At 36.0% G+C, this 22,956-nt stretch overlaps 1 protein-coding gene across 7 annotated transcripts in view; it reads right to left on the bottom strand.

Moving 5' to 3' along the window:
* The window catches only part of RALGAPA1 (Ral GTPase activating protein catalytic subunit alpha 1), a 129,102-nt gene that overhangs the window by 95,260 nt on the left and 10,886 nt on the right, over positions 1-22,956 (bottom strand). For all 7 annotated transcript variants that reach the window (XM_084287523.1, XM_084287517.1, XM_084287520.1 and 4 more), the window contains exons 2-15: positions 22,508-22,618; positions 21,978-22,027; positions 20,448-20,505; positions 19,860-19,903; positions 18,757-18,934; positions 17,056-17,171; positions 14,124-14,262; positions 9,046-9,254; positions 8,474-8,713; positions 6,249-6,440; positions 5,624-5,761; positions 2,548-2,696; positions 1,172-1,301; positions 506-743 (exon numbers count right to left, since the gene is read on the bottom strand). In XM_084287523.1, coding sequence (XP_084143649.1) covers positions 506-743; positions 1,172-1,301; positions 2,548-2,696; positions 5,624-5,761; positions 6,249-6,440; positions 8,474-8,713; positions 9,046-9,254; positions 14,124-14,262; positions 17,056-17,171; positions 18,757-18,934; positions 19,860-19,903; positions 20,448-20,505; positions 21,978-22,027; positions 22,508-22,618 — 1,992 coding nt within the window. The remainder of the gene's footprint in view (positions 1-505; positions 744-1,171; positions 1,302-2,547; positions 2,697-5,623; positions 5,762-6,248; positions 6,441-8,473; positions 8,714-9,045; positions 9,255-14,123; positions 14,263-17,055; positions 17,172-18,756; positions 18,935-19,859; positions 19,904-20,447; positions 20,506-21,977; positions 22,028-22,507; positions 22,619-22,956) is intronic.

Below are 22,956 nucleotides of genomic sequence, written 5' to 3'. Positions count from 1 at the left end.
AGTCACTTTAACAAAACCAGTCTTCACCATGGTTTAGCAGTGAGTTACTGCTCAAACAAAACTATGTTCATCTAACATTTCACCTTTAATCAACATTCATGGGATTCCAGAATCCATATTCCAATTATGCTTGCAATAGGCACTTGCTACTTAACTAATTTTTACCACACATGTAATCCTCATTAATTTAAAAATGTTTGGCTGGGAATCAATTTGTATTTGATAAAAATGGAAAGGCTTAACACATTGTAGTGTAAAAATTTAGGTTTAATTCTACATACCTTTAGGAATTAAATTCCATATGTGACTATTTGCAGGACTGAACCTTTATGGTAGGATTTCACAGTGGTTCTAAAAACCAGCCTTATTGTGAAGAAACTGGGCTATTTCAGGTGACAGTTATGTCTAATTAGCTACTCTGAAAAGACTGGACAAAAACTCCGTTGTACCCAACATCTCATTAGCACCGCTCAAACTCTTAAAATTGTATACAATGTTGTCTTACCTTTGCCTTTGTGTTTTTTCTGCTTCTGCTCACTTAATTTATCCAATGGCAGGTCACTGAGGTCCAAGCTATAGAGGTTTCTAGCTAATACTTTAGTTAGTGTCTCCATTGTCAATGACCACTCAGTGGCCAGCTCTTCCCAGTATGTCAGTGATGACATTACAGACAGCAAGTCATCCCAAAGTTCTCGAGAGATGTACACATTTAGATTCGCTTTGATCCAAGCTACTATAAGTGTCTAAAATAATAAAAGGAGAAATGTTGGCTTACCAACAAAAGATAACAACATTCAAATATTACTGCTTAAAAAGAAGTTTCTAACTGCCACAAACATTTTTGTGTAGTCCTAATATTCACTTCCTTGCCCGTACACAGACGTTCCATGAATAATGAAGTATTATGTTAACACGTGCTTCTGACTTAGAGGAACAACTGGATTGGCTTGTGTAAGATGTTTCCATACGTTACAAATTTTGTTAAAGAGTTCTGTAGCACTGTCCTTGACTAGTTCTCATCACATTTATATATTTTCTATCTTTTTTTTCCCTACTAAAGAATCTGAAGACTTTACAGATCCTAGGACAAACCAGTCAACAGCAGCTGTTGTTTCTAGTTTCTTGGTCAAAATTAAACTGAATTAATTAAAGTGAATTTATTTTTAATTGCCTGGAAAAGAGGTCCTGCAAGCCTTCCTGCTAAGGTGGAGTTTTTTCTTCCTTGATACTGCAAGAAAGTTTGGGGTGGTATTTTCAGCACAGATTCAGTAACCCTGAGCAGCACGAGTAGCATCTGTTCCCTGCAAAACAATATTAAACTTAGAGTTACTATTTTACTATAATTCTGTATATACCAAGATACTTTTAAAGATAATGACTGCGCTTGATTTGCCTAAACACACTGTAAACAGCCTAACTTTTTTCTTGTAAAAGAAATTACTCCCATCCCTTCCTTCCACACTTGACTTTCACAGTGAGGAACCCCTACTGCCGTGTAACATCATGTGCAAGGTTGTTCAAGGGTCATCACTTACAATGGCCTGAAATTGCAGGACAAAGGTTTAGTCATATTTCTGATCTGAGTTTATACTTTTTTTGCATGGATGACAAATTTTGGCAATATTACATGATCATAAACATACTTCATTAATTCTTTTGGGTGGCAAAGAAACTTTGTCATCACAGTCTACAGCCACTTCTTTAGTGACAAGAAACTGGAGAAGAAAATACTAATTTAGTGTGATCTGTTTTCTTTTATCACTCCCAAATTTCCCAGTGGCTAGTCTTGAACTGATTCCTTATTTCCTAACATGAGTAAACAAATTTTAAATGGCATGTAATGCCAGCTCTATTTACCAAGTGAGAGACTGAATGCATGTCAAGTTAAAATGGAATAAATCAGCCATTTGAAATCCCCTTGCTACTGATTCCTTACAATGGAGAATGGTGGCAATATACTACCTCATTAGAGACAGCTATTTAAAGAAGAGGGGGAAATAATGCAGATGACTTTGAAGGAGGGTCTCTTGTCCCTGCTATGAATCTTAAACACTGGAAAGGACAAAACAGTTAAAACAGTAAATGGACTCTTGTAAAGAAGTGTCTAAAGCTGGAGTTAATTATAGATCAAGAACAACTCACATCTCGTTATAATAATTATCCAGGCTTATCTGAGGATTTGTGTTTATTTTTAAATAAGTCTGTGAAGCTTCCTATGTGACTTCATACTTAGCACTTTGACACATGAGCAAAATGTCCCGGAAAAATGTCATCAGTTGATCCTTGATAGTCTGTATACTCTAGCTTACTTCTTTTTTCATTGAGGGCTACGCTGACTCAAACTAGATAGTGCTTATTATTGGCATTAACAGAGGAGCTCACCACTTCCCCTGTGGTAAGTCATTTGCGATTTTAAAGCCCATGCATTTACTGATTTAGAGGAACAGATTCACATAGTCAATACTATTCTACTGTGTTTACTACCAAGAACCATCTCACATTTATCTTGTGAACTAATAATCTAAGATAAAAACATTAGCATTTTACCAAGTTTTCTTGTCCATAGTCACTTGGACTACCATGTGGCGGTAGATATTAAGAATGCGTTTACACATATCAGTGTGTTCATCCAGCAGAGTTTTAATTTCATTTGCTGGTTCAAGAAAGAATATGTTTGAAGAATTTATAATAAAAACCTGTAAGTAAAAAAAAAAAAAAGTAGATGTAATGAGGTCGAAGCACTTTGATGTTTTCAACAGTTTAGCTGATAGTTACAAGGAAAGACAACACCCATGATTAACAGAACGGGCTGCATATATACTCAGAAGTATGTACTTAAACACAAGTTAGCTTAATTTGATGATAACACTACAGTAAAACCAATAAATTAAAAAAAAATATCTATAAAACCTATTTGTATATCTTTGTTCTCCTGGATATATGCTACAAAAAATTACATAATTATTTAGTATGATGGACAAAAATATTCCACTAAAGAAGTCCACTGCTTCTTTAAGCACAGAAGTTCCACTGTAGATGAACAACTGACTAGTATAACACACACTAAACTATTTGAAAGAGTCCTTGTATACTCTTTGTGCATCAGCATGACGAAGAGTGTAGTACACTCTGGGAATCTACAGTATTCATCCCATCACAGTCAGTGTGGCTTACCAGAAATAGGAAACAGGATACCCTCTCCAAAGTGGTTGCCGTCATACCCAGCAGCACGATTCAAATATGCATGTACTTTATAATAGCTCATGTGATGCTGCAAATCAGATACGGACTACCTCCTTGGTTCTATGAAATCACATACCAAAATCTTCATACAATTGACAAATGTCAAATACCCAGCAAGCTGATGTGAGGATGAATCCCAGGATGGTTCAAAGGGAGAAAAAAGGACAAGATTTCCAGGAAAAACTATAGCAGCCAAGTAATGTGTAGTGGCACTGGCTTCAGGAACTCTTGGCTTTTTGGTTCCTTTTACAGTGCAAAACTGTGTTCATTGGAAGCCCATACCCACCACTGCTACAGATCTACCACCACCACATGTAATACACTCTCATTAAACAAGACAAATAAGAGTTCTTGTAAGCTATTTGTAGCTCACAACCAAAGCTACAGCCACCAAATTCACTTTTCTCATAGGTATATTTACATAATTTATGTAAGTTATTCTTCTATATGGAAAGAAAGCAGCAGAATTTTTTAATGGGTTTTAAAAGTTCCTGTAAGCTGCAGAAAATCTTATGGATGCTACTTAGCTGTCCTCTTCCAAGGTGCAATGTATCAGGCATATAAAAGCTACTAGGATTAACTGTGCTGTCAAGTTTGAATGTTCACAAGTATTACTTCCTAGATATTTATGTTAGGAAGCCTGCCAGAGTACATGATGGAGTTAAGGGAATTCAAGCATATAAGCCTCTATTCAGAAAGACACTGTTTTCACAATATGCAGAAATGAATGAAAAATATAGTCAAAGCAATTCTTCATGCCATTGACCATCCTTTCTTTGCTCCTTGTGCAGTGCAATGATATTGTATTATGTCAGCATTATGCAGCAACAAGAAAAAAAATAAAAGCAAACATAAAACAACAACAACAACAAACCAAACAGATGTATACACTATTAGACTTTAAATAACTGTGTTCTTAACATAAGTTATTCTCAGTTTTTGTTTTTAATCTGGGTTAAAACATTATGGAGGTTGGGAAATGTATTTTTCACAGAAGACAATAATTAATGGCGAGTCCATCTATTGCGAGGACAGAAAATAATTATGTCCTCTGGAGTGCTCTTTAATGTAATACCATTTAATGTGACAACATTCTTGGCATGAAAAAGGGTAACACACTGTATATTTAAAAAAAAAGATCTAGCAAAGAGTATTATGACAGTCTGGTTTTGGACTCTATCTGGTGAACAAGCCTTCTTAAGGTTGAACGATTTCAATGTTATTAAATATTAGCAAGTTTTCCACTGACTTCAGTAGACAGAAAATTAGGGCTTTCAGAATGAAAACAATGAAATCAAAGCAGACATGGACACCTCAGAAGTTACAGGACCTATTACTAAAGTGCTGTTACATTTTAGGAATTTATTAGGAAATATTTATATCACAGGCAGCTCTAGATCTCCAATTCATTTGCCTTTCTTAATCCACATGTTCATGAAATCATTGGTTCTACACTTGTAATCTCCCTGTACTGAGAGCTTTGGAGTTTAATGATTAAAAACTATTACTATGCAGTTGCAAGTTACTTGCTTCAGCTAATGAACCCCTCCTTGAAGGGCCTAGAAATAAGCCTATGCAAGAATTAAATGGGAAGAAAACTTAAGATAGAAGTCTTGGATTCTTCATTCACAGAAAATGGCAAATGTGGTCCAGAAACCTCTCAAATTCAGACACTGTACGAGGATAGAACGTCTTGATTCTGTTTCCAGCTAAAGATACTTAGTGGTCAAATGAACCTCTGTCTAGAAAAACTTCAATATGAAGAATCTCTCAGACATTTACAGATGTGTGAACTTTAAAAATACACTGCAAATGGACAAAGACTTTTCATTCCTTTCCTAGAAGCACTTCATGCATATTCTGTAGTCATGGTATGCAAAGATTATGAAGGTTAAATTGTTATAAAGTTTGAACTAAATAGTCATTTCAGTTACAAAGTTTATTTTTATATAGCAGTGTACAGCATTACAGGAAATCATTCAAGCTACAGTAAAAACTTTGAATTCTAATTGGGATGGTAACCCATAATTCAAGTGCACACAATGGAGTAGTAAATAGTAGTAAATATCCACCTGTTTGGCTTAGAATAAATTTTCTTCTGGATAGAAGGCTACAGTCATATACACACCATAACGTAAGTTTGTGTCTGTACATATTATACATAAAATGCACATATTTTCTATGACCATAAATGCATTTCAAAGAACCTCAAATTATATACTTTTGATTATATCTAAAATAATGTACAGAATTTGGAGATGTTTTGAAGGGGTATGGGAATGCCTTTATAAGAGCATTATGCTATATTCTACTCTTTTACGTACTAATATCATACTCTTTACTATTAAGCTGAAAATTAGATAGCAAGTTCATTCCATACCTGCAATACTGACTGCACTCCAGCTCGTACATTTTGCTCTTCAGTATCAATTTCAGACAGTTTATGCAAAGTGTCTTGGTAACAGCCATTTCTTGCCCAGTTTGAATTTCTAACATGACTGGAGTTCACACTTTTTTCCTGAAAAATATTTTGCTCTTAAAATCCCATTGATTTGTTGACAGGTTGTTTTTGTTTTACGTTAAAGGACAAAGTATGTAATAGATAATACATATCACAGTTGCATCTTAAAGACAACATCATGATTAAAGGCGTTTGTAGCAATTATTTTAAAGTATCTGGACAAAATAATTACGATTTTTTCTTACCCATTTATTTGTATATAATTTTTACACAGCTGAAAGTTGGAATACTTTATAAACCATATCTTGGAAGTACTTTATAAATCTATATGATTTCTTTAAATTTAAATAGCCACATAAGTATCTACTGATAATGGAACAAATCGGTAGCATATACATGCAATTTTTAATTACCTTTGTTTCATTCCCCTCAACATGCTGTAAAATCCAACTTAGCCACTTATAGTCTGTTGAGAAGGCCAATTGGTCTTGGCCTCAAGTCTACTATGCAAAAGATGCACAAATAGTAACCAACAATATTTTACCTCTTCTCTTTCTTTTGCCTTCTCAGATGAATTATGGTCTACAACATTTTCATCACAATCTACAGCTGTACACTGCATTATTTCTTCAGGTTCTTTCATAAATAAGGGCTTATCTTCTTGCTGAATCCATTCCTGATAAACCTTTACCACTTTCCTCATGGCAGCGGCTTCACATATTGGCAACAGAAATGCCTGGGAGTAGAAACAGAAACAAACAAAAGCTCAGTTACATTACTTGAAATCAAGTTGGAACTAAACTATGTGGCTTCAAGCTATAATTAGAATTGAACAGTTTTAAGTACAAATTGTACTTATAAAGTCAAGAAGCAGCAAGATAAGTACTAAACTAGTGCTCCGTAATGGCCAGGTTCTAAGGCATAAGAGAAAAAACAAACAAACAAACAAACATACAAACTTACAACCACTGTAGGTTCTGAACAAGTAAATTATTCCTGAACCTAAATGTTAGCTCACTTTCTTTATCTGAAATGTGAAAGTGTGTACACAGGCAATGGAGAAAAAGTTTTAACAAAAAAACTTGTCAACAAAGTAAATTGAAAAGTTCACTGCCAAAGAGACAGATATGAGAATCTGTACAGGCAGTGCCCAGAACTGCTGAAATTAAAGCGCAAACACTCATCAAAAGCATGCAAAAGAAGTGAGGAGAAGTTTCTACTACAGCACCTTTGATTCAGAGGACTTGGAAGAGTTCTAAATGACAAAATTTCAAGTGTCATACGTTACTGGTAGGCATATATCTTATTTTTATCTAGATGAGATTCAAAACAGTAGCCTTAAACAGTAGCTTGACTCCCTGAAAAGATTTCAAAATTATTATTTTTAAAAATAATGCATTTGAGTCAGTGTGACGGCCAATTCCTGCCCTCTTCAGCAGGTTTTATGTACCTGCTGTACTGGTAACAAGTAGTCAGAGATCAGGAACTTTTAACATTAGTCAGGTTTCAATGAACTATAAATGCATTTACCAAAGACCACGATGACCTAACTGTATTAAAAAAAAAAAAAAAAGAAAAAAGAAGAAAAAGAACAGATAAACTACATTAACACATAGTTTTATGGAGCCCATGGTGTGAATGTTGAAAACTCACTGACTCCTGTAAGTAGTGCCCACTTGACACAAACAATATGCTCTCTCTCCAGAAATGGATGTGTCATCTGAGTATCAAACTAAAAAGTGCGAAGAAAAAGAAGAAACCCATTAAAATGAAGTGTGAAGAAAAAAAACTGAAAGGGCTGTAAATAGATGTATCAATAATTTCGAATCTACATTCAATGCCTCAGGCTCTGTCAACCCGAGTGGCAGTCTAAATTTGGTAACTCTGCTATCTCCTTCAGTAATGCGTCCAAGTTCTTCAACACACAGGATGTGGTTAAGCTTCTGATGGATAAGTTTCAGTGGGTATGTTTCTGACATTCACCGCATTCAAAAATAACCCTTTCATCCAGAAATATTGGAGGTTTTGCATGTTTAGTTTTATGTTGTTTAAAGCAATTAGCATCTTGCACTTCAACTGAAAGTTAGCATATTTTTCTTTAATTTTATTCAGAAAAACCTCTTCACCTTTTGTCCTATTCTCGAGGGCATACAGAAAATCTACTTGGTTCCATTTTTCTGCTTTGAGCTCAAAGCTAAGTATCTTTGTATTATAGGAAAGACTCAGTATTCTGGCATATGTTCTTAGTTTAAATTTGTTTAGTAAAGTTTACATCTGAAAAACACTATTTTGAGTACATTTAGCTAACACTTGTGGTTGCAGTAAAGTCAAAAGAAGAATGCTACCTTCTGTAGCCATCTGTCTCACTCTCCTGATGAATGCTGTCAAGGTAAGGGCATTTGACTGCTCCTAAAACAGCTCTTGAACAGCTGCAGACTCCTACAGCAGGTTTATTTTTACTTTTGGTTATGAGCTCTAATAGCTATGGGGTTGATGCATGAAAAGATCAAACGTTATTGTCTATAGGGAATTGTAAAGTCCAAGTTAAATGCTCTAAAGCTGGTTAGTAAAGAAATAGAATTAGAAAAATCAGGAATTGGAGATATTCTGATTAAAAGGGAATATTTTCTAATGCTTTAATTTTAAAGGCAAGATTACAAAAAATGAACTCTCATATAATGTTCTGGTTAGCAAATACACTTGAAAAAACTCTGACATGGTATATAGTAAAATAGTCAATATTCTTGCGTTCTAAAGCAGGTTCTTTACCTGTCGAAAAATCTCAGTTAGAAAATTAACATTACTTCTTTTAGAAGAAAAGACTTTGCGGACAATTTCAATATCAGTTAAATGTTCTTCATCAATACTGCAGAGGCTGGAAGAACTTGGTTCTCTCTCTGTTAGAGTGCTTGTATTAGAATGAGATTGTTCTGGCTCTGCATTTCTGTCCTGCTTATCAGTGCTGTCATTTTTGCTGTCTTCCCTTGAAGCCATGCTAGCAGCTGCTCTCTGAAACAAAAATTAAAGAGAATTTCCATAACACATTTTAGCAATACAATTTGAACATAAAATTTAAATTACATAGAAGAATTACAAAGAAGACAAGATTCACCGCATTTCAAAGATTTTTACCTCTACTTGATTAAAACCCAAATGTTTAGAAAATTTATTTTTTTAAAGTACAGCAAATCCTTCTAAACTGAATTCATATGCAGAAAAATTGTTTAGAAATTCCTTTTTCCAATTCTTCATCAGCTATAATTATCAGAGGGCTACACGCTGCTGAGAATACAATCAAGACAAACACATGAAAAAAGAAAACCTTGCGTATTTGATTTTACCTGTATATTCTTTGGCACATTTTCACCTTCCATCCCAGGAATATGAGGTCCTGCATGAGGTTTTGGCTCAAGCCAGAAAGACACCAACCACCGAATGACAATAACACGAGCCTTAATAAAAGGTTCCTTTGTGCAATATATTGCCTCATTGGTTTCAGCATCTTTCTTAACCATTACGTAGTGTGGCTTTGGTCTCATCTGTGGTATATCTGTAAGGAAGTGCAACATTTTAAAATACATGCAGAGAGAAAACTGCGTGTAAGAAATCTGAAAACCATAACCAATACATGGTGAACGTTCAGAGATTCTGTTTTTTAATATTTGCTGTTGTACGCATTATCCCAAAATTTGCCTAAATGGCTATGATACAGATAATCCCAAAGCAACAATTTATCTGCGACTCATTTTACAGACATTGAAGAACCCTTGTAAATCACATCCTAATACCAAACCTAGCGGGAAAACAGATGCAGTTCAGAAGCAATGCATTACATTTTCTAATGCAGCCCTAGGAATCTCTGTCTGCAGCAACCCATAGTTAAGCCACATAGAGATAAGGGTCATCAGTTGTTTACTGACATGGATGCTAACATCTAATCGTGCCTATAAGGCGATAGCTTTAATTCCAACTGTATTTTAAAAGCAGCTGCAATAAGAAAAGACTCTTTTGGCTCTGAAATAGGTGAAAGATGAGTAATAGGACAGTGAAAAATTCTTCTCCAAGGCCACTTAAGTCTCACAGCTTCATCTAATGCCACACTTGCACCAGGCAATTTTGGTGGATTTTGCAGCCAGAGCAAGAGCACATACAACTTCACGTGATTCAGCTAAAACACAATTCTAACAGTACTAATTCCTATCCTAGATTTCAAGAAACACAATGAACAATGCCCAGTAGGATGACAATCCAGTTCTGAAGGAACTGGAGTTATTTGGGGTTTATAACCTACAATTTACTTTTCTCCATCCCATATTCTACACAATGGTTCTGAACAGCGTACACCTTCTGGTTTTCTACTCTAGAAGTGACAAAGATACTGACGGTACCAGTGATATTCCTGCATCTAATACAGAAAAAAACACAGAGTGGCAGTTCTTGAAAACCCAACTTGGAAGACATCTGCAGTAAAAGTGTTACAAAAACACAGAGTGGGGAAAGGAGAATAGTTGTTTGATTTTTTTTTTTTTTTTTAAATGGTGCATAACCTACATTTCTGTAAGGACATGCATCAACATCCCAGTGAAACTCCTGGCATGTATCAGCTACCTCAATACTGCAAAAGCCATTTCTGGATTTTGCAGCCCGATACAGAGTATAGAACATTGCTGTGATTATCATCAGTGTGCCAACTTTATTCCTGGTTCTTCAGTGTAGAAGGGCAAGTATGTGCCAACTTTATTCCTGGTTCTTCAGTGTAGAAGGGCAAGTATGTGCCAACTTTATTCCTGGTTCTTCAGTGTAGAAGGGCAAGTATGAGATCTGCTCCAATACAAGGATCTGATGAAAGTCTGTCCGAGGACTGAAGATGCCATGTGCAGTCAGAACGTACCCTACTGCTGGCATTTCAGTATCACAGCTTTTATCTGGGGATACCATGCAACCTCCCCCTCCCTCACAAAAGCAAACAACAAAAACACAAAACAGAAGGCATAATGGTCCTGTTCAGATATGGAGAGAGACCGATTGTGCAGAGCAGTATTTCACCACTGTCTCAACTTTTCTACTGTATGCAGCTAAGTAGTGAGGTATGTTCCATGGTTTTACAATCTTTGAGTAGGCCAGAAGGCAGTTCAAAAATAATTATGCTTGAAATCAAAGAAGACGCAAAGTAGTCACACTGTATAATATAAAGTTGTTTCCCGACTATATCTTCCTAATGCCAGGTCAACAGTTGAGTTTTTTGTGTTGTTTGAGGGGGATCCAGCACAATTTCTGCTGGGTTATGGTGTTACAATTCAAAAGGAGCAAATCTGGACAGCAGCAAAGAAATAATTGCCTAGACAGTAGCTGATTGTTTTATGACAGGCATATACAGTTCAAGGTATCTGAAGTGAACACAGCCTACTCGCCACCGTGCTGTAAAGGTTTCCCTGTTAACATCACACACACACATCACAACAGCTAGCACCATTGTAGAGGATATCCAGGCTGGTATATCTCAGTGTCATTTCAACACACACATACGAAAGGAGTGACAGTCTCATTCTGGTGCTGCTAACAGATGACTGTTTCCAGAACACACTTTAAAATAACATCAATTGCTTCTAATGGAAACATTATTTTAAGAGAAAAAAAGCAGAAAAACTATGTGACTCTTGCATACCAACCACGTAAAATTAAGTTACAAACTCACAGAATACTTTTAAACGGTTTACAAAAGTTTTATTTATTACAAACAACAAAAAAAACAGTACATTGTTTTCATTCTGTGGAAGACAGCAGCTTAGGAAAAATATTTAAAAAAATTAACATCTTACACAGCAGCATAAATAACAGCACAGTAAATAAAAATGAAGTGCCTGGTAGTGCAGTAAAAAAGATGCAAAAACCAGTTCTCTCTGGTGTCTATTAGCATTCAGTAGGGTGTGAAGGCTGCAATACTGGCTTTGCAGTAACAGCACCTGGACAGTATTTTCAAAAGGACAACCAGGAGACCTGCAGTAAACATGTCCTTGCAGTACACTGTCTCCTTCTGTAGTTTCATCGTACCTTCTCAGAACATCCTCTCTATACACATTTTCTATCAACTGTATTATGTGCTGCAGCTGCTTCTCAAATCTATCTTCCTTCAATTGTTTCTTGTATTTGCACATTTCTGTGAAGGCTCTAGGTGAGGACATTGACCTAAAAACAAAGTAAAACAGAAGTTTACTAGATTGACTCAAATAACACAAGAGAAAAATATTTTCTTCCCCCAATTTTCCATTTTTCCATTCTGCCCTGCCCTGCCAGGGAACTTTGGAAGACATACTCAGGGCAGAGAATGAAAAAGCTAGGAAAAAAACAGAGTTGTAACAGTGGACACTTACAAAGTAAGCATGGTCAAAACTGCAAGTCAATAACAAGCTTAACAGAGCCAGATGGCAGCCTACTTTTTTTGTTTACCTGTAAATGAAGGAGCTCTTCTAAATAACTTAGAAATGGAACAAATATGTACATTACAATGATGGAAGTTAGAATTCCCCTGAAGTCTAACTATTGTAACCATAGCTCTTATTAAAGTTTCCAAAGAACATATTACTGAGTCTAAATATATGCTAAAAGACAATCAAAACAAAACAAATCCATACTCCTGTACTGTACTGCTCTTCTAAGCCTGTGAGATTCATGAAGGAGGCATACTGTTAGCTTCCTGTAACTGGAATGTCCATTACTGTAACTGATATGTGTATCTGTAAAGCTGCCTTAACAACAACAAAAAATCTGCATCCAATATGCCATCTCCAGCAAAGCCCCTGTATTAATGCTTGCTTAGTAAAACTACTGTTCTAATACGTCTCGTGACTTTTCCTAAATTAAGTATTAGGTGAGTAGCATGAAAAAATTTGGTTTTCAAAAGCATGCTCTGTGTCAAGATTTGCACTGCCTTCTGCCTGAAAGAGCTATCAATTTTGTTCATAACAGGCAGATACAGGACTGTTTTCAAATAGGGTGGGGGAGAGGCATGCCAAAGAAGAATTTCAGAAAGGAGAAAATCCTATCCCACTTACCAATGTTTCTGTTGCCTTCATTACTGTTCTTTTCCCCCAGATCCTCAGAATTGCCTCTGACTTTGCACAGTTTAAGGTACTGACAGTAGTTTTGGAGATCTGAGCCCATTTCTTCTTCTTCCCCATTGTCCAAAACAGTAGAAGCTTCTTGTTTATGGTTCACAGAAAGAAAGGACTACAGTAGCACTTCTGTGGAAGATTCCATCAAGACCTCCACGGAAAGAAATTGTTTCCACATATGTTGTTCCACGACCTCAAGTAGAAGTAGGTTTGCTTTCCCAGCATTGCTATCATTCTACTTGTATCCATTTCAACACAAACTCTTCAGTATCTTCACACAACTTTTCTTCTACAGTTATACATAACTGCATTTATATTGTTTCTTCTCCCTTAGATGAGAAGGTCCACTGTGTGGCTTTCCCAGGAGAACACCCAGCCCAGGTTTCTGAAATGCTCATCTCTGCAGAAGGCCATAATCCAAATACATGTACATGGACTGGCAGAAAGACAGACCTTTTCAACATGCTTCTAACAGCTTGATTTTAGAAGTTGGAATTGTGGCTGAAGAGATTGCTATTAATCCTTACGAGACACTGCATCAATATGCAAGAAGAACAGTGAGGTATCCAGATTATTCAGGCAGCTGAAAGCCTGAGCTGATGATATTGTTTCACAAACAAAAGTCTTCAATTCTGTTGGCTTACAAGAATTTGTGCATGGGTGCACACAAATGTGAGACAGCAAAATCAGGATATACAAACAACATCCTAGTTTAAAATGGGCTAAAATCCTCTAAACAAAACTAGTTAGGTTTGCTTAGCAAACACCTAGAATTGCGTCTTGATATGGAAAGACGCATTTTAGCATGATCAGCTTAAAGATGGTGTTAAAACCTCACTTCTTCCTTCTACTGCAAGCTCTTGACAAAAGACAGTTGATACAAAAATGTAACCAACTCTGTCCTGACTGAAGATTGGAGCAAGCATCGTATGATCCAAACACTGTGATTCTGTACAGATAAAGCCAACATCTCCCAAAGAACAACACACTAAACTTCTTATCTCAACAAAATTCTCTTCTGAGCATAACTTGCATCAACAACAGAGACCACATTAAAGAACCATTTTACAACATTTAATTTACTTGATTCAGGTTAATACAGTAAGATTGACTCAAACTAATGAAGTGTTCAGGTGCCTCCACAAATAGAGAATTGAGAACCACAAAACTGAAACCATAACATGTTCTTTCATACGGAACACTTTCGGAGAATATTCTTTACAGGCAATGTCACAATCAAAAAACTGCTTTGCCATACCCTGTGTTAGAGGAAATGTAATGATTTTATCAGTTATGTTAACACTTACCAAGTATAGGGTTATATAAGCTGGTCTCCTTACAGATGTTTGGGAAAATAGAAGGCAAGTAGTATTTCTTAAAATTTGAGAACAAAAATGAAAATCCCTTTTCCTGGTTTTCCTTGTTCTTCCATTCTAAACTCTTAACCTTGAAAGCAAAAGAAGAAAACAACTGTTGGATAAAGTAAACATCTAGAAGTAGAAGAGAAAGATGACTGATGAAATTGGTTCTGATTTATTTCTTATGGAACAATTTCTTATTTATTTTTATGGAACAATATCATATATATTTTAATAAACACTTTTAAAAAGGGTAGAGCAGAAATTAGCTGGTAAATTTCAATGAAACAAAGACTGTTTCCATTGAAAAGGAACTGTAACACAACAAATATTGAAACGAACAAATGCATCTGCTTTTATGGTCATATTAGGTAAGTCAGGAAGTAAAGTCAAACTAATAAAAACAGTTTTAATAAAACCAAACAATATTTCAAAGTATTCATAAGAAAAGGACAATTACCCATGCTACTCTGAACATTTGTTTTGACAATTTGTTTTAACACATTTTGACTTAACAATTGTCCTTGTATTCGTTACAATAGGTATTTGTATTCATCTCTGTTCAACATGAAACAACCCTATTTGTCAATTGCAATCAGAAGATTCAACTTTAAAGTTGAATTATATAGATCTGCTTTTGGGTTATGAGTGCTAAGCCCTCGTCATTACAAAATGTTTTCCTATTGAAAAGCATAAGTTCTCAATAATAAACTCAATATCCAGTTTCTGTTTTTGTCCTGGAGAATGCATCTGCCTGCAGAGTTGTGTAAAGTCTACTACAAATAAATTAAAGGAAGCTTTCAGAAAAGCACCTTCCCCAAACACACCCTATTCCCTCCTCCAAGTCCACAGTTTTATTAATGATATATTTTCATGACAATAAGCCTGGAACACACATACATACACACACCCCAAAGAAGTCAACAGACTAACACGTAAAAACTAGTAACCCGAAGTCCTTTTAGCAGCATTAACACCAAAAAGGTAACTATTAACCTTGAAATTTTCAGTGCTTCTAAAAAAAATTAGCAAAAGATGCTAGCATTCACACAGCAAATAAGTTCTGTGACACTTGTCCGAACAACATCTAAATTTAGATAAATTGCTATCAATTTACTAGAGAGAGGACAGTTGTCTTCAAGAATGTAAGAGGGTAATTTTAGTCAAAGTTAACAGTCATCGTTAAGCTACAGACCACAAGTATGATGGCCTCTATTCAAACTGGGAGATGCTGGAAGCAACTAAATGAGGCTGCTAATTATTCCAGCACTGCAAGTTCACAGAGGAAGACAGATAAACAGAAGTCATGAAATGTTATATTCTATTTTGACAGCATCTGTGCCACTATCCAGCCACTTTAGCATAACCTATAAAAGCATGAAGAAGAACTTATAGATACCTCTCCCATTGGGTTCTGCTGTACAAGTCTGACCCAAAGGGTCAGTGCCCTGGTACACCTACAGACTGTCATACAGCCAAGCTGTTTGCTGAGCATAACAGCAGAGCAGGCTTTGAAGCGGTGTGCTAACTGGCCAGAAAATTAATTATATACTAATAGCTTAGCCAAACAGCTTTCGTTAGAAGCTCCTGACATGCCCTGTCTTAGGCATCTGAAATACTGACGGAGATCATGGGAGTGTTAAAGTACAAAGGGAAAGACACAGTGCGAGGTAATAAGAGACACTCGAGTTTCTTGCTGTGGACTAGGTACTTATTCAAGTCTTCATTTTCTGTCCACAGTTTAGTTCTACCTTCTAGGTAGCTTGGGACATGTAAGATCTTATTACCTAGTTTTCACAAAGCAATGCCACTCAATGAGTATAATCTCATCAGTGCAGTTACTTTCAAGCAGAGCTTAAGTCATAAACTTTGTCAGATCTGAAGCATTCCAAATATTTATTGCTTCCCACTACTTCTGTCTGTAAAAGGTTCACTTGCTCAGCTGTACCAGTAATCCCAACCTCTGTGTAGTGTACTGTATTATAAACCTGTACACCTAGGTTTATAAATCTCCTAGAACTAAAGCCCCAGAAAGTACTGTTAAGATAGCTACAAGTTACTGATCGATTATCACAAGATCTGGGCAGTAAATACCTTGTTGGTCAGCAAAAGACACAATCGCTTTCCGGAAAGCCATAACCTCCGTATCATACTCTCAACACACCCTAGAGTATTTCTAATAACTAGAACTTTCCAGTAGCTAAGAGTTTCCATTAGAGAATGGAGAAGCTGTACATAAAATCTCATGTAACAGCATCAGTTCTGGAAAGAGATAGAGGAAAAATATGATGCTGAGCACAGACACACTGTCTGTCCCAGTTTTACAGATCACTGTGTCTGACAACCTATTTCCATTTGGTTTTGCCAGCTAGCCTGAGTATAAGCCTAGGAAAGAGGCCAGCAAAAGTTTGCTCGGACTTGTTAAAACACCCTTATCACACAAATCCAGTACTTTCAGTTAGAAGTTTCCCCTTTTTTTTTCTCCAATTTGAAAAGCAAAATCCCTGACCATTAAGAAGCCTACGCAATAAGGAAGGGCCTAGTTGATCCTTTCACTGCTTGAAGACAACATGGTGAGAAGACAGAAATGCAAAGAGCTGGAATCTGCATTTCTTGCAATGACTGACAAGCATGTTCTTTTTCCCTCCCTGCGGCAATCTGATGCAGGACCCTGTGGTGAAAGGCCAGTTCACAAGCCAACTAAGGATTTTCTAAGAGACTTGGATTTTTTATGAAGGACTTGGTCCTGTGGGGTGGGATGTTTAAACCGTTTTTATATATACTTGCCGTATATGGAGTGCTAGCAGCAAATTTTTGCCTTGTAATGAACAAACAGATATTAGTTATTTCATATTTATTTGTTTGAAAACATAGAACATACCTGAATTACAATGTATTTCAAAAGCGCTTCTAAGAAATAGCTTGTTAAATCTTCTTGTCCTTTATCGCCTGATTGTGGAGGAACAAGTGGAGTGATCTCCTCTATAGTCACTTGAGCTATTAAAAAAAAGATCAGGTCTACATTTATGCCATTTCTTTCCATACATAAATATCTACCAAGTAACCAAAGTACAAATGTACAGACACACCTACAGGCAAAACAAACCACTCACACATTAATGAAATTTAATAAGTTTGAGCTAAAGTAAGAACCTAGTTCTGTACTGGTTTATATCTAAAAATACAGAAGATAAATTCTCCCTATGCAGGAATCTACCTGCTAAAACCAAATTTTTCCAAAAGGCGTTATCAATTTATTATTTGCATAAATGCCAGAAGAGAGAGTAATGTTTGTATTTTACAAAAGCTAAACCTTTTTATCTTTCATTATTTTCTTTATTCAGCAATTCATCAGTTAATTTGCATAAAGTTTTAGCTTAATACTTCCTTTGTGTCTGAAGTGAAGCTAGATAAGTATTTTACTCTTGATCCTGCAGTTCCATATTTGCATTACACCCTTTGTACTCTGCAATTCTATGCTGCCTACATCCTGTTTAAATTTGTTCCTCCTTTCCCACTGTGGAGACATACACATGATAACTCCAAAACAGGGCTTAATCCAGCAAATTTTTACAAAAATCTGTAGAGCTGAAATTCAGCAGCTAGCATCAGCTTTCTTTCAATAAACTTAATTAGCAATGAAGGAGACACTGTTTGCTTCTATAAGCAAAGCTTGCATCAGCTCTAATGCACTGGGTGGAACCAATGGAAAAATGCAACAGCGTTTTCTACTCAGAAGAAAGAGTTGTTAGCTTCTTATTTGCATTTGTGTGAATGCACAGTTTGCACTTGATAACCGAATTCCAATTCATCAATAAGCCTGAAATCCTAATAACAGGTACATGTATCGAGTTCGGAAGCAAGGTTCCCCAAAGCTACAAGTGTCTGACACTGCTAGAGTGAACAAAGGAAAAATTGTCATAAAAAAAAAAAAAAAAGAAAAATACTCTGATTACTCAATATTGATCACTCAATTATATTGGCATTAAAAAAAGTGTAACAAGCTTATCTCAGAATGCTGACACCTTTCCAATGACGTAGGCCTTTCTGACCTCATGTTTTGCAATTTAAAAAGGTGACATTTTGGGGGAAAACTCCTTCAGAGCCGTAAGAATATCGCAGATTTAATCGCCTGGTCATACACAGACACAGTGGGAAGATCAACTGTTTGGTTTCACACGTTGCCCTAACAACTGCTTATTGTCTTGAAAGCCATAGCAGAAACTGTTTTTTTCTAACCCCGTAGAATAAAGCCAAAGCAAGTGTAACGGTTCAGCATAAGCAGAACATGCCTATGAAAGTTTTCAGTAGATGCAACATCTGCTTGTAATTCTTAAAAAATAAATGAAATCGGTCAATTTATTTTCACCCACCATGTGCTGAGCTACCACTGCCACATGTTTAAAGAAAAGCCAGCAACAACAAAAAAGGACAGTGTTAATATTCAATAAGACCTCAAACTATCAAGAAACAGATTAATAGATCCATAATCTTCCTGGCTACAAACACTGCTTCAACTTTCCTGCTCTGTGCTGAGAATTCAATTATATGAAGAACTGAGTAATGTTATCAAATTACTTACTTTCTTGAACATTAAGAGGAGGGTTAATAAGATTATCTAGTGTTCGGGGACCATATTCAGATTGTGGTGATGAAAATCCAGGAATTAAGCAAGAAAACATCCATAATTGTTCTCTACTACAGTTATTTTGAAGTGCTTGCAGCCACAGTAGAAAGAGACGTACGCCCTCTCGACGTATCTTAAAAAAAGAAAATGGAACAAGTTAGCTTGGCCCAAAGCACTTTGACATGTCCTGGAAGCAGAAGAAGAAAGGGAAGGGTAGAAAATTTGAGCGTAGACAGACAGTATGGCCACCAGCAGAGTCAAGCTAGCACATTTGCAAGTCCTTGATAAAAATGCAAGGACAACCCTGGCATCTTGGCACTGCTGTTTGTCCCACAGAATCTTTCATAGGGCTTTCCCTGAAAGAAGAGGAAGAAAACCAACATGCATCTAGACATTTGCTTGAATACAGTAGTGCAAGACGCCATCTGAATTTTTCAGAAAATCCAAATCCCTCATAAGATTTTTAAATATGTTTGTGAATTAAAACAGCAAAATGAGCTTTTTTTTCCCCCAGCAGGACTCCTTCTACCCTTTTTCATTCCTTCTTCAAGGAAGGTGATGGAGTCCTGAAGCAGTCTACTCCTGATTCTCACACTGGAAAATTTCAGCACCAACCAAGCCTGCAGATGGTTTACAGAGAAGTGGCACAGTAGTTTGTTGCTATACGAAAACTACATGGGCAACTTTTGTCTCATGGTCAACTGTTGTTACACTACCCATTAGTCTCTTTCACCTAGATAATCTTCCACTTTTAAGACAATCTCAGCTCCAAAAACCAGTTTCTTTGCCCCAGCAACGAATGATAAAGGCTTACTTCTGCTGTAGTACAAAATCTTTCAACCACTTGCACAAATTCTTAAATTGGCTACTCTATACAAGCACATTACTACTGTGAGTAGTTCTACTGAAGTAAGGATAATGATTAAAAGTCATTACTTCATGACACACAAGTCATGACCTCACTCCTATGATTTTACCATAAAATTCACCCTTATATTCTTACTTGTATTTTTAAACATTTTAGACAAAATTAATCAGTATATAACTTTTTCAAATACCTTTAACGAATTTCCAGTATGAAGGAGCTTCTTTAAAATCAATCCTGAAAAAAAAAAAAAAAACAACAAAATTTTGTTGTTGTTCTTTGTCAAGCAAGATGTCAGAGTTCTCGGTCAGACTTGATAGTATCTTTTAAACAAGTCCTTGGCAATCTCCAGTTTAATCTTGGTGAACTTTTTATCTTCAGGCAATTCTCTCAATGCCAGAAGAAAAAAAAAAAAGATCACCTTTCATACTTTCCTTATAACCCATAACATCTTTCCCAAAAGATTTTTTGGGAGGTATACATTAAACATGAATGGGTAACTAATATTATACTCAATGTTCTTTCTCAACAGCCCAACTTTCTTTGTACCTAGAAGAGCATCTTACTACACTGTTGATTTTTGTTGTTGTTTCATTCCACACATACACACCCTGCCTCTTTTTTTCCTCCCCCCTTATCTTGCTACTCTTTCAAGACTTAAATCCTTGTTAGGGCACTTAAAGGTTTATTAGAAAAGTAGTGCAAACTAAGAAAAGAGTAGTGTGAAACAGCTACTAATAAAAAGCAAAATTAAAAAAAGGAAAAAAGAAAATTAACTTACCAATACTGTGAAATTGCCATCTCTGATGAATCCTTTCTGGAAGGAGTTGCAAAATTTTCTACAAAAAAACCACAACACAACAAAATGGAACCTGCAGACCTACGTTACAGATATCATAGGCCAAGAAGCACTCTTACAAAGGCCACAGATCAGAAGCTGAAGGGTTATTTTAGAAAGTTTCCGCACTGCTGTCTTTAGAAGCATTACTGTCCTTTCAAGATAATTCCCTTCCTAAAGTTAAGAAGCCCAAAGGCTCTGATAGACTATTTAGCAAGTCCTGTAGACTTCAGATGTTACTGCAGTTTATCTGGCTTCACTGCCTCTGCTGGATATTACTTCTTGCAGCACAGGGAGCAGAAATTCCCCATTCACAACAGGCTCTATTAGGCTAATTTCACCTTCACTGTGGCTTAAGCAAGGATGTTCAGCTGCGAACTTGTCTCTGTGGCACTGGCAAACATTTGCTTCACTCTTGTCAACAGCAAGGTAAAGAGCTTCAGCAAAATAACGATGGACAGAGGTGGGGCAATAATAATCTTAACACCTCTGCAGCCAGATTAGTGGAATACCATCTTTCAAATAGTAAGAAATAGAACAGAGACAAAGGCAGTTCAAAAATCTATTACACAGCACTTAAATATTTACGTCCGAAGCATGAACAGTTTGTAAACAAACTGATTTCCCGAAGGGATTAGTAGCCCTGTCCCTCTAAAGCCTGTGCAATTGCTCCCAAAGCACAGGTCACCTAATACGCTTTTATGCAGGATCCAGGGAACAAATAAACTAGCTCTCTTCAGGTTCGCTCTCCTTTTAATAGCTAACCCCACAGTTTTAAGCACCAATGTACATTACTCAAAAAAAAAAAAAAAAAAAAAAAAGCCTCTTGAATCTGTGTTCAACACTGCAATGAGCATTCAGCAGCTTTCAGTGATCATAATCAAATTCATGATCAGAAACCTCAATCAAAAAATGACTAAGTTATTTCTAAATTATGATCTCTGATCTGAAATGGTCTGACTTTATTGAGTTAGAATCTAAACCATCTTAATTAAGTCAGGCTATGCTTTTGGTAAGGATATTGTGAAGTGTTATTTTCAAATCATAAAACATTCCAAGAATAAAAGGAACCTATAAAAACTTCCTCTGCAACAGCGATCTAATTATGAGAACAAGCTCAGGGACAACAAGCAATCAAAAAACAAAGATCAAGAGTAATTAGAGATCACTTTTATAAGAATTTCAAAGTGTACGATATATGGAGAGTGGGAGAGGAACACCACCACAAAAACAAACTTGGGAACTATCCACAAATGTAGAAAACATGTTTCTTCCTTTAAGACACCTTCCTGAAACAGCGCAAGTCAAATTCTTTTTCTTTTTACATTAACCACATAGATTCAACACTAAGCAAAAGGGAATGCAGTTAAGCATAAAGCATATTTCTATGTGACTGCAGTATAGCTATACTGTTACATTCAACAGGACTAAATTCTAAGTCAAAAAAAGTCAGGAATATTCAAATTATCTTACCTCAAAAATAAAAAGAATAGAATCTAATTCTTCTCTCTGAGACTTGTGACCTAGATGCAATTAAAAATAAATAGAAGATACCAAAACAAGATTTAAGGAACACTGAAAGAGATCGTTAAATATATAAAACAAAGACATTCATTTCTACAATGTAAGAATTACTTTGTATTCATTCTGCAAATACAAAGCATAAGTATATTTTGATTTGTTATGATTTAAAACATGTACAGTTTATATAACTTTTTATTATAGCATCAGCAGCTAGCAGAGATTAAGTTAGCTTTGCTTTGCAAGATAGTGTGTTTCTGTAATTCTGCAGACCACCAGAAGCCTAATATCTTAATAATCTTCCTTTTGCAAAACTGAAAACAGCCAGAGAATGAACTCTCCTTCCTCAATCCAGTGTGCATCTTTAGTTGCTCTGCCTTTATTTGCCATGTTAGTGTTTAAACATATTTCTGCATACCTAATGCAATTTGTGATCACAGAAGTGCAAAGACATAAAAAAGCGTTCTAGTTGAAATACCCACCTTTTTGTTTAAGACCTACTTCAATAGTCACAAAGTTTTCAAAGAACACATAATATATATGTGAGAAATGTACGTCGAAAAACTGTTTGAGATCAATTGATTCCGCATTGTCTGAAAAATAGAACAGAAGATCATTTTCATTTTTCTTCAGTCACCCACAATATACTTTTATCCAATAGTAATAATAGGAGATATTTAAAACAAAAAGTAATTAATATTGCTAAAGAAGTCCTTGAAGTTTTCATTCTTTTAAACAGAAGCCAAATGAAATGAAAAATATGGCATGCCATAAGTGCCTTGCAAACTTCAAAACGGGGAACAGCATCTTGCATGACTGTAACACCTGCAAACCCCTGTGATGAACCAGAATTCCATCAAGACTAGCACTGTACTTATGAACACTCATGTGGAAATCCTCAAAGAAATACAGTCATTTATCTAGATTAATT

The sequence above is a fragment of the Netta rufina genome (genome assembly GCF_964035555.1).
Source record: "Netta rufina genome assembly, chromosome: 5".
Lineage (NCBI taxonomy): Eukaryota > Metazoa > Chordata > Aves > Anseriformes > Anatidae > Netta > Netta rufina.
The sequence above is the reverse complement of the archived record's forward strand: the minus strand, read 5'-3'. Positions and strand labels throughout refer to the sequence as shown.